Source organism: Hydra vulgaris, chromosome 08, assembly GCF_038396675.1.
Source record: "Hydra vulgaris chromosome 08, alternate assembly HydraT2T_AEP".
Classification (NCBI taxonomy): Eukaryota; Metazoa; Cnidaria; class Hydrozoa; order Anthoathecata; family Hydridae; genus Hydra; species Hydra vulgaris.
In genome coordinates, this window is record NC_088927.1 from 22,305,001 (window position 1) to 22,317,500 (window position 12,500).

Here is a 12,500-nt window from a genome sequence, read left to right on the forward strand (position 1 = left end):
ACTATATTCTATATAGTATATATATATATATATATATATATATATATATATATATATATATATATATATATATATATATATATATATATATATATTATATATAGTATATATATACATATATATATATATATATATATATATATATATATATATATATATATATATATATTTCTTTATATATATATATATATATATATATATATATATATATATATACATACATACATACATACATACATACATACATACATACATATGGAAAAAAACACAAAAAACTAACAGTTCTATTTGTGTTAATAAGATTTAGCAACTAATAACATATAAATAATATAACATTTGGTAACAACTTCAAAACTGCAACCCCATAATTCACCAGCATTATGGCGTCAAGGGACAGATTTTCTGCAGCTATGGAATCAAACTTCCTCAAATTCTTACCAAGGACGAAAATCTCAATTTCAAATTGATATGCTAGACTGGATAAGGCAGCTGACCACTCATGTCCTTGAAAACCCAGGCAACAATAAACAAAGAGACAATTACTGCTCTAAAACAAAAAGAAATTGATCTTGTAAAAGAAATTACCATCCTGAAACAAGCAGAACCAACAAGCAGCGGAAAAACAAATTCGGTTACCCTAGTGGACATCGTAAAAGGGAGCACAAAAATAACAGAAAGAGATAAAGCCATTGTTGTATAAGTCACTCGAGAACTGAACGGAAGAGAAAAAGTTAAACATAACGTAATTATAACAGGAGTCAATGAATGTGATTTAAAAGATCCAGAAGAAAAAAAAAGCAAGATATGGAAAGCATTGAATCACTTATAGTTGCCCTAGGACTCAAAAAAGATATTGTCAAAAGTGTATGCAGAAGAAAAAAACAGCAGCAAGTAGACTCGTCAAGCGGAGCAATTAATACAACCAACACATTTGCAAACACAATAAGTGCATCTAAACGACCTCCACTAACAATAGAAGTACTCGATAACCATAATAGCCAAATTGAACTGTTAAAGAAGTGAAACAAACTAAGAACACTGGAAGGCTGCAATAATGTGTACATTGAGGGAGGTGAAACAAAGACAGAAGGAGACATAGAAAAGAGACTAAGAATTGAAAGGTATAAGCGTAATAGCAAACTAACTCACGTTGAACAAGAAAATGGAAAAACCTTGAGATACAAAAAAGAAAGACATGGAAAGCACTACTATTGAGGGATACTCGATGGTGTTCTCGTGTGGGTGCCACACAAAGAAGACCGTTCAAATTTATAGCAAAAGAACCAAGCAATAAAAATTGTTGCAGCCTCATTGACATGTAAACAAGCAAAACAACTCGATGAAAACTTGTCACCAATCAACAACTTAGTAATAATAACAAACAACGCTCAGCATCATCATCTCAGCCCGCTAAATTATGCCGCAATTCTATCATCAAATATTAGCCTGATCAAACCAACAAAAAGTGAATACCTTCACCAATTTAGTTTGCTACACAACGTCACTAACTTATTGTCAGCTAACAGTATAGTAATATTTTCAAACAATGTCTAACAACAACATCATGGCCCGCCAATTTATACTGCAACTTCATCATCAACTTGATCGCAGCAAGAAAAAATCAATACTACCATCAGCTAAGTTTGCCACATGACACCATAAACTTGCAACCAATTAGTAACTCGATAGCGCCAATAAGTAATGATTAACATATAAGATGTATATACACTAATGCAACATCGCTAAATGCAAACAAACTCAATAAACTCACAGCATATGAAGCATAGTTCACAAGCTGATCAGTCCCACATCTAGGCGGTAACAATGTGTATGGTAAAGATAGAGAGGGTTATCACAGAGGAGTCACAATTTATGTTAGCAAAGACCTACCATCTGATGAAATTGATTATAAAGAATTAACAGACACAAACTGCAGGCAAATTTGGCGTAACAGCGTACTGCGAAGCAATTTCTTCACTAACAGAATCGTGAACTGTTAGAACTTGCTATCCGACGATACAGTGAACACAGAAACAGTCAACGCATTCAAGAATTGGTTGGGCAACCTCCAGCATAGTTGCTACAGTGGCTTATTTTTGAATGGGTTACTTTGTGTGAGCCAATAAGCTCGCATTGCAATTTATTATAACTAACTAATTATATAGAGTAAACTGGAGTAAGAGTAACCAAAAATAAAAAGTGAACAGTTTAGCAATTTTGTTTCTTTTGCATTTATTGAAAGCTAAAACAACAAATCTTTAGAAATGTGAGGCACCATTTTGTAGAGAATTTTGGGCTCTATCTAAAGGTGTAAAAATTATTTTAAAAAATTTATTTTTGCCTTAGCAAACCTCAAAGTTCTCACCCTTGTAAAAAAAAAAGTTTTTTTTCTAAAAAATCAACTTTAAAACTCCTACAACTAAAATTAAATTTTACTAAACAAAAAAGGCTGTTTTGTAGAAAACAGTATCTTTTCAAAATTGAATTTGCTAGTTCCGTAAAAAAGTTATGAGCAAAAAATCAATGTTTTTTGGGGAAGAGTAAACATGCTAATTTTACTCTCACTTATGCATTAAGATGTGTGCGGTTAAACTAATTAATAGTTATAAATTATTTAAAACGTAAATAAATATGACAGCCTTTGCTATTTATCTAAAAAATTTTGGTATTTATCCAAAAAACTACAAATTGCTCAAACATTTTAAGTACCATCTCAATATCTTCATCCGAGCCTGCTTCATCATCCTCAACTGAGCCTGTTTCATCATCTTCATGCAAGTCTGTTTCATCATTCTCAACTGAGCCTGCTTCATCATCCCAGCCTATATCATCATTTAACATCAGTCAGCGTCAAACTCCAATGATTCGCCATCTTCAAAATTTAACAACACCAGTGACTCCTGCTCAAATGTATCAAATGTTGCAACACTTCACAGAAAGACTGGAAGGCAATTTGAAAAACCTTTTACAGCGCCACCATATTGATACACAAAAAAAAACCCAAAAGAGTCAGCATTCCGAGAATTGAAAGCTAGTGTCTAAGTACATCTGAAGTGCTCGAGAAACTAAAGCAATACAATGAGACCAAAAAGTCAAAGCAATTAAAGAAACACAAAATTCACTTTAGTGAAGCTTCAGATGAAACTCAGCAAGTGCTATGTTCAAAAAAACCGAAACAAGACATAGACATCAAGAGGTACAAAAAGTGTCGCAGAGTTTGAGAAGAAGCATTGCCAACTCAAAACAAAATGTGGTACTAATGTGAAGCTTTTAGTTGCAAGTCTTGGTTTTGTCGATCGCGTTTACCCAAAAAATGCAAAATTTGGTGAACAGTTTTTTTTGCATGAAAAATTTCATCGAACCTGCTCTGCCAGTGAAATGATTCTTTTTTTTAATTAATAAATAGTTTCTTCCGTATATTTAATTAAAATAGCTTTTTGAAAACTTAACTTCTGACATGATTTGTTTTAATTTTTTTTTTAATTAAATTTGCTTGATTTTCTCAATATCCTTATTTAGTTTTGATTTTCTTAATATCTTAATAAAATTGTTATTAAAAATTAACTAGTTTCCTTTTCTCCAATTATAAGGGGAAAAGTAAACTTTTTTTTTCTTCATAAAAATCGATTTTTATATATTTATATAATGCAAAAAGTTCTCTTTAAAACAAAAAAAAAAAACAATAACAAAATATTTTTTCTTAAAAAAAATATTTGAATTTGAAGCTAAACAGTTTACTCTTACCCCAGTTTACTATATATATATATATATATATATATATATATATATATATATATATATATATATATATATATATATATATATATATATATATATATATATATATATATATATATATTAGGGTTGTCCAGAAAAAATTACACAACCCAGAACATAGCCTAGTGAAGTTTTTTCCATTATACTATCAATGCTTTATTGAAAAACATTTTTTACAGATTTATTTAAAGTCTTCTAGGGGTTGCTCAAAGCTCTTGAACATTTTAAGTAAATTTTAACAGAAAATGTACAAAAACGCTATGTTATTTTTAGTATAACTGTCGAAAAATGTTGAAATTGATCAATTTAAGTTATTGATTAATTAAGTTATGAATGCCAATTGATAAGTTGATGATTATTTAAGTTATTGTGAGTATTTTTTTTTTAAATTTTACACAATTTTGACCCAAATCAAACAAATTGTATGTCATTTTCTAAAACACATAGGAAATAATGTTTTTGTTATAATAGTTATTTATTTTACCTGCATGCTATGATTGGGTACATACAATTTTGCATTTTTGTTTAGAAAAAATAGAAAATGTTGACTAGGAGTGGAAAAGAATTAAAAGTGACAAACCCAATTATACCGTCTTCGCCATTACCTTCGAGTGTTCCCGCAACTCCGTCATCTTCAAAACCTACCACTAGAACTAGTACAAATTTTAGGTTGATTGGTCAGCCATGTTCATCAATTACAGGAGCAAAGTTACCTACACGCAGACAGGTGATGAAGTATGTTTTATATCTGAGACATGATCCTGGTAGCGTTGGTAACAGTGTTAAGAATGAAGAAATTTCTTACATCGTTGCAGACAGTGTTGCAGATTTTTGGCACATGGCTCGCATCAAAACCAAAGTAAGACAAAACTGTATGTTTGATGTTCTTGAATTATTTAATGGATGGACCAGTTTAAAAAAAAATAGAAGTCGTGCCACTGACCCTGGTAACAAACGAGAAAACTTCATCTCAGAGCTTGATATGCTTTTCGACATTGGTGCTCCAGATGCAATTGATGACATAAGAAAATCTAGACTTCTATCTCAGAAACACAAAGATGATGACATTGCATTTTATCTTGATCAGAAACATGAAAGAAAGTCTAGTATGAATGGCCGGGATAAAATTTTAGAAGCAAAGGCTTTACAGTTTCTGACCAGAATTGAACAGCAGCAACAACGACAAGAAAAAGAAACAGAAAGACTAGAGAAAAGAGCAGCTGCAGAGCTAGAAGGAAATGAATTTTTTGAAGAGTCCGAGGATGATGCACAAATTGGTTGTACGGAATTTGATCCGGATTTTGAGCCAGATCACATTATTGAAAAAATAGAGTTTCAAGAATTTGTTACACTTCAAGTTCCCAGAAAAATTATGGAATGTGACGAGTTAATGACAGCAGCCGATTGGTTAAAGTTGTCCGACAATCAAACTACAATGATAGTTTCAGCTATAATAAAAGCAGCGGGTGGCAATCTAGACGACTTTGATGTATCCCGTTCAACTACGCGTCGAAAGCGAATGTCAAACAGACAGCACATTGCAGAAAACATAATGGAGAAAATAAAGGAAAAACCACCTCAATTTGGTGCCATGCACTGGGATGGAAAGTTACTGCAGGACTCTCTTGATGATAAGTTTGAACGTCTAGCAATTCTTCTGTCAGGTTCACCAGAATTTTCATCGGGAAAATTGCTGGGTGTGCCACAACTAGGAGATTCTAAAGGACAAACTCAAGCTGATGCCTCATATGATCTCTTAGAAGCATGGGGATTAAAAGAATCAGTTGTCACTTTGGTATTTGATACTACAGCAAGCAACAGTGGGGTCCATAAGGGTGCAGCTAAACTTATCGAAGAACTTGTTGATAAAAAGCTATTTTATCTTGCTTGTCGTCACCATATCCTTGAACTTGTAGCTAGCGCTGTTTGGAAATCACTGTTTGGTGAAATCAGAGGACCAGAAAACAAAATGTTTGCTACCTTCAAAGAGGCATGGTCAGGTCTCGATAAGCAATCACCTATCCAGTTGCTGAAAATTGAAAATCCATGGTTGTTGGAAGTTAAAGAATGAGTCATTGAAAATTTAAAAATGCTGCTCAATAGCAAGGAATCATCTGTGTTTCCTCGGGATGACTACCGAGAGTGCGCTGAAAATAATCTTATTGTTCTGGGTGAAACACCACCTCGTGGTACCCATTTCCTCAAACCTGGAGCCATACATCAGGCTCGTTGGATGGCTTGCAACATATATGCTGGGAAGATGTTCATGTTTTCAAAAGCAATGAAATACGACAAGGAAACTGTGATTAAACTGGAATGTATAAACAGATTCTTGGCTCTTTTTTACACCTCAGCATGGATGCAAGCCAGTATTGGAGCTGATGCTCCCGTAAACGATCTAGAACTCATTCATGACATGATAGATTTCCGCAATGTAGACAGAGAAATTGCAGATGTTGTGGTAGCCAAACTAAACAACCATCAATGGTACCTCACTGAAGAAGTTGTTCCTTTTGCTTTATTTAGTCATCATCCTAAAATGAGTGACCATGTTAAGCAAGAAATAGCAAACAAATTGTGGACAATAGCAGTGCCTGGAAACTTCCGAATGGGTAAACCAATCTTCAGACAAATCAAACGCAATACAACATTGAAGAGTCTGTTAGGACCGGAGTCACATCTGTTGTTCCAGAATCTCAACATCAGAAGAGATTGGCTTGCTAAACCAGTGAATCAATGGGCAGCAGATGAAGACTTCCAAGTTGCTGAAAAGTTTGTTCGAACAGTAAAAGTTGTCAACGATGCTGCCCAACGAGGCGTCAAACTAATCTCAGATTTTGCAACAATAATAACAACAGATAAACAACAGAGAGCATGGCTATTGCAAGGTGTGGAACAACATCGGAAGCTGTTTCCAAGTTTTGACAAAAAAACACTAAACATTTGAAACTAATAACTTGAACTTACTAACTTGAAGTGACAATTTCGACATTTTTCCTCATTTTGGACCTTAAAAACTATGAAAATATTGAATTATTTTCCAGAAATATATGTAGAACGTAAACAAACATGCACAAGTTGTGCATCATATTACTACTATATAAAAAATAATAATTTCCATAATTACTTTAATAAATTTAATTGAGAAAGACCAAGTAAGAACAAAAGTAAGATAGCGTTTTAATACATTTTCTGTTATATTTTAGTTAAAATGTTCAAGAGCTTTGAGCAACCCCTAGAAGACTTAAAATAAATCTGTAAAAAATGTTTTTCAATAAAGAATTGATAGTATAATGGGAAAAACTTCACTAGGCTATGTTCTGGGTTGTGTAATAATTTCTGGACAGCCCTAATATATATATATATATATATATATATATATATATATATATATATATATATATATATATATATATATATATATATATATATATATATATATATATATATATATATATATATATATATACATACAGGGCTTAAAATAAAATACTTTTTTCTACTGGACAATTGTCCAGTTAAGACTCAAGTTTGCTGGACATGTCCGATAAAAATTAAAGAAGTACGATTGGAATGGCGATTGTAAAGAAATAAGTACGATTGGAATGTACGATTCCTGAACACATTTAAAATATTTTGTTTTTACAACTTGACCACGCGATTTGTTTTGACAACTTTAGGTGTTTCAAAATGTACTGAAAAGAAAAAGAAATTTGATATGATAAATTATCTATCAAAAAAAAAAATGTGAAAGAAAAAGAAATAATCTAAGCTCAAAAAACTAAAGTTGAAAAGGAAAATATATTTACATTACGTTTTTTTAAAATGACTATATTATGCCAAATGCTTTGTAAATTATTAAATACATAAGTTATTACGTTAATATATTAAATACATAAATTATGTAATTATTAAATACATAATTAAATATGTAATAAAAATATATAATAAAAATACAAAATTGTTAAATACATAAATTACTATGTAAATATATTAAGTTATTAGGTAATTATTAAATACATAAATTATTAAGTTTACTTATTACTTTATTAAATAAAGTAACAAATTAACTATAATGTTTACAATAAACTTATTTTATTTAAGTTATCAAAGTATATTATACGTTATTACATTTATATAAATATGTATTTTTTTATAAATCTTTTCAAATTTTTTCAAGGATTAATTTTATAAACACTTTTAATAGCAAAAATTTTTAGCTCAAAAATAAATGTTACACAACAACTTAAATTTAATAGTGTAATAAAAATTACTGGTTTCTATAAGCATTAAAATGACTATTATGTTAACCTTTTTAGAAAATAAATTTAAAAGGGGTTTTAAAAGCTGAAATATTTGTTTGGAATTTATCGGAAAACCATCAGACAAAAAAAAAATACCTAACTATAAATTTAAATTAATAACTAATTGCAACATTTTAATATGAATGATAAAAACCGAGCTACTTTATTCAAAAAATGTAATACTTGGTGTCTTTTAAAAAATGAATTAACTAAAAAAATGATGTATTTTATTAATGTAGCCATGTGTTTAACTTCAATTTTGTTTTGTATAAAAAATAAAAAGTTCAAAAAAAAAGGTTTATATACATTACTGAATTTATTAATAATTTTGGAACAATTAAAATGGTTAGAAAATAATTGCACATAAAATATGTTGGACAAAATGACCGGTGGATGTCGTTTTTTACTGGTTAAGTGCATTATAAACATTAAGAAAAATCATTTTTTCAAAATCTTTATAATAAAACAAGCACAACTTGTCTGATATCTTTGAATTCAATTTAATAATTTAATTTTATTCAACTTTTTTTTTGTTAAATATTTTCCATCACGAAACATTAACTAGTGTTGTGTGTTTAATTTTGAATGTCAACAAGCATTTAATATCAACTATTTTATTTATGTCCAGAATAAAACAATCATTGTGGATGAAAAAAAAGTCAAATTACAGGTACTCGTTTTTTCTCTCTTATTTTTTTCTTTTTCTCGTTAGATTATGTTATTGAAATAACAATATATTTTTTTGTCACTATTTTTTCAAAAATTGAAAAAAGTTGAAATTTGAATAATGCTTAAATTTTCTAATTTATTAAATGTTTATAATATTAGCACGATCTTCTTTGTTTGTTTTAGATCTGGGACACAGCAGGGCAAGAACGGTTTCGAAGTGTTACTCATGCTTATTATAGAGATGCCCAAGGTATGCAATTAATAATCCCCCTTCATATTTAAAAGATAACATCTACAAATTACATCTATAAATACTTAAATATTTATTTGCAGCTTTATTACTTTTATATGATGTTGGAAGTCGTCGAACATTTGATAATACTAGGGTATGTTTTATTATTTTAAGCTATTGTTTTCAAATTTTTATATGATATCAACATAAGATTATGTTTAATATCTTTATATTTATCTGCGTAATCTACGTAATGTTTATCTATTTATCTACATAAGACTTAACTCAAGTTTAATAACTCAAATTTTTTTTATAAAAAACTATTTTTTTAAAATATTTAAAGAAAAAATCTACTTTAAATGTTATATAGGCTTTGCAAAAAAAAATTTTTGTTTTGATTTTCCATTTTGGTTTTTGATTTCATTAGTGTAGCTAGTCTTTTCTTTTTTTTATTCATAAGTTTTTAACTTTTGACGACAATCCTTTGATTTCTTTTATATTTTTATAAACATATATTCATATTACTTGTTGTTTCATTGCGTTTTTTTATGTTTAACCCAGTAGAGTTTGTTTTAGCAGTAATCAGGGTCCTCCTTTAAATATAATATATTTAATACAATAAGATATAAAAAAAATTTCAGAAATATTGACAAAATTATAAATTGGCATGTGTTTAGAACTCAAATTAATTTGATTTTAATTTGAAGTTGGTAATGGGTAAATGGTAAAAGGTACTAAATTTTTAGACTCGGTTATATTTTTTGTCAAATTTGTTAATTGAAAAATTTTTTCTTTATTTTTTATTTTATTTTTCAAGTAGTTGAAAAAATTTTTACTTTATTTTTTTATTTTATTTTCAAGTTGGTGAAAAATAAAGTATACATTTTATTAAACGTTCAATAAATTAATTTTATTAAATTTAGTCAGTTTATAAATTTCAGTTAATAGATTTTAATTTTTATTATCTTGGTAATTGGCTCTGTTTTGCCCCTGTTTGCTTTTAAAAATCTCTGTTTTTTTCTTACTATTTTACTTTTGGTTTGTTTTTAACTAAAATATGAATGTTAAGTATGAATGTTTAATGCAATTACTCATTTTAGGCATGGCTATCTGAAATAAAAGACTATGCATCGACTGATGCTGTGGTTATGTTATTAGGAAATAAAGTATATTTTTATTTTATTTATCTTCTTGAAAGTTATCCATTTTTCTTTTAAAATACTCTACAATAATATTAAATTATTGTAGAGTATTTCTCTTTATAATATTAATACAGTTTTATTAGTAGTACTCATACTAATAAAGTATTACTATTTGGTTGGTGTTAATACCCAAGTAATAATATCTTGGTAGTTGAACAATCTTTAATTAAAATTTTAGTTGACATTTTATAATTAATTTATTTAATTTAGGCTGATCTGACAAAGGAAAGGCAAGTGAAAAGAGAAGAAGGAGAAAAGTTAGCTATGGTAACTTTTATGTAACTTCTTCTCTTAAGTTGTTTTATTCTTCTATAGTTGTTTAACTTGCAAATTTATATATACACTAAAGCGGATTTAGGTGCGCACTATTCTTACATATTTTGCTCACTTAAAGTTTTAAAGTGCATTTTTTCAGACAAAATACTATAATGAAGTTGACAATTTTTGATGTTTTTGTAAATTTCTTTATAATTTTGTAGAAATTTTTTTTTAGACAGGATGGACTTAGATTTTCAGACTTTTAGATTGGATATTTTATTTCAAGATTTTATATTTAAGTAGTAACCAAGCCTAAGTTTTCAGAGTCCCCTTAGATGGCTTTAGATTAAATTTAGAGATGGCTTTAAATTAAAATTTAGTTATTGAAGCCTATTAATTATTTCTTGAATAAAATTTAAATAGAATATAAATTTTCTTTGTTTTTAATTTTATGTGAATTCATTTTATTTGTAAAATAATGCTTATATTAAACATAATTGTCACTTTTGTAACAAACTTTTACAAAATCATTATTTGAATGTTTAAGTGGTTTTTAGAACATTATTTACTTGTCTTACTGCTTAAAAAGTAGTTTAAAGATATCTTTAAACTAAAATTAAAAATTATTCACTTAACCAAAATTGCTTAAGATATACGCAAAATTGCTTAAATATGCGTAAGTAATTGCAAAACACTGCTTAGCATTTTATAAGAAGGCCTGATATTTTATATATTTTATATATATATATATATATATATATATATATATATATTTTTTTTTTTTTTTTTTTTTTTTTTTGTTATTCACCTCCTCAAAGCCAAGAAGGCCACTACAGATGAGGAGGCTACTTAATAGTGGTTATAACCCTCTCTCAACTCTATAACTCCGAAACACGAACCTCAACGAACAAGGCCGCTGCGCGGAGAAACAAGTTGAGCGCGGTACTACCAGGGACGTGGTGGGGATCGAACTCCTGTAAATATATATATATATATATATATATATATATATATATATATATATATATATATATATATATATATATATATATTTACAGGGTGTACAATTGATTTCTAAACCCTCTAGTGTCCTTTTATAAATGACTGTAACTCAGTTGTTAGTTAATATTTTTTCATTTTTTTCACAAAATCTTTAGAACAATGTTACTGATCAATAATGAGTTATTCCACAATTATTACCAAAACATTCCAAAATTCTGGCGCAAAAACTTTCAATTTGTGAATAGCATTCTTCCTGTGTGATGTAAGCCTGTTCTTTTTGATTTCTTGTGATGAGTTGTTAGCGGTTTTGGGGTCTGGGATTTGTAAAAATTTCTTCAGTTCTTAAGCCTTGCCTATACATGCTCAATGCAACTAAGGTCTGGTGAATCCCCTAGCCAATCAGTCCAGACATTGTTGAACTCTATATTGATGACATCCATTGTTGCTTTTATACGCTGTATTAATATTATCGCCGGAAAGTTTAGTTTCCACACATTTTAAATATATATAAATATATTTCAATTTACATATATAAATATCTATATATATACATGGGCAATTCCGTTTTTAACTTACTTTACGTGTGCAACAACTTTATCAAGTATTTGCCTATTTAAAATTATTTAAAATTATTTAAAATTATTTAAAATTATTTAAAATTATTTAAGATTATTTAAAATTATTTAAACTGTAAATTAAAGATATTTTATTATTCTTTTTCAAAAAAAAAATAAAAAAAAAAAGAATTTTTTAAACACACATTTTTAAACTTTAGCTATTTTGTATGAAAGCTGTTAGTCTAAAGAATAAAATAAGCTAAAAAGTTTTGAGTCTGGCCAAAAAAGGGAGAATTTATTACTGAAAATGCCACTTAACTTACATTACACGGAAAGCAAGGTAAAAAAATTGCTTCAACTTTTAGGTCAGATTTCTACGAATCAGTAAAGGTGTTTGTATTAGAAACTTTAACAAAATGTTAAGAATTCTATGCCAATTTAAAAAATATATATAATTTTATCAGTGACTGGCTAAGAAAAATAAACTTGTTTTTTTGAT

At 28.4% G+C, this 12,500-nt stretch overlaps 1 protein-coding gene across 1 annotated transcript in view; it reads left to right on the forward strand.

Annotated features, from left to right (window-relative positions):
- Window positions 1-12,500, forward strand: part of LOC100206792 (ras-related protein Rab-26) — a 41,018-nt gene that overhangs the window by 13,162 nt on the left and 15,356 nt on the right. Inside the window, exons 3-7 of the mRNA XM_065803250.1 lie at window positions 8,710-8,751; window positions 8,934-9,000; window positions 9,084-9,136; window positions 10,083-10,148; window positions 10,395-10,451. Coding sequence (XP_065659322.1) covers window positions 8,710-8,751; window positions 8,934-9,000; window positions 9,084-9,136; window positions 10,083-10,148; window positions 10,395-10,451 — 285 coding nt within the window. The remainder of the gene's footprint in view (window positions 1-8,709; window positions 8,752-8,933; window positions 9,001-9,083; window positions 9,137-10,082; window positions 10,149-10,394; window positions 10,452-12,500) is intronic.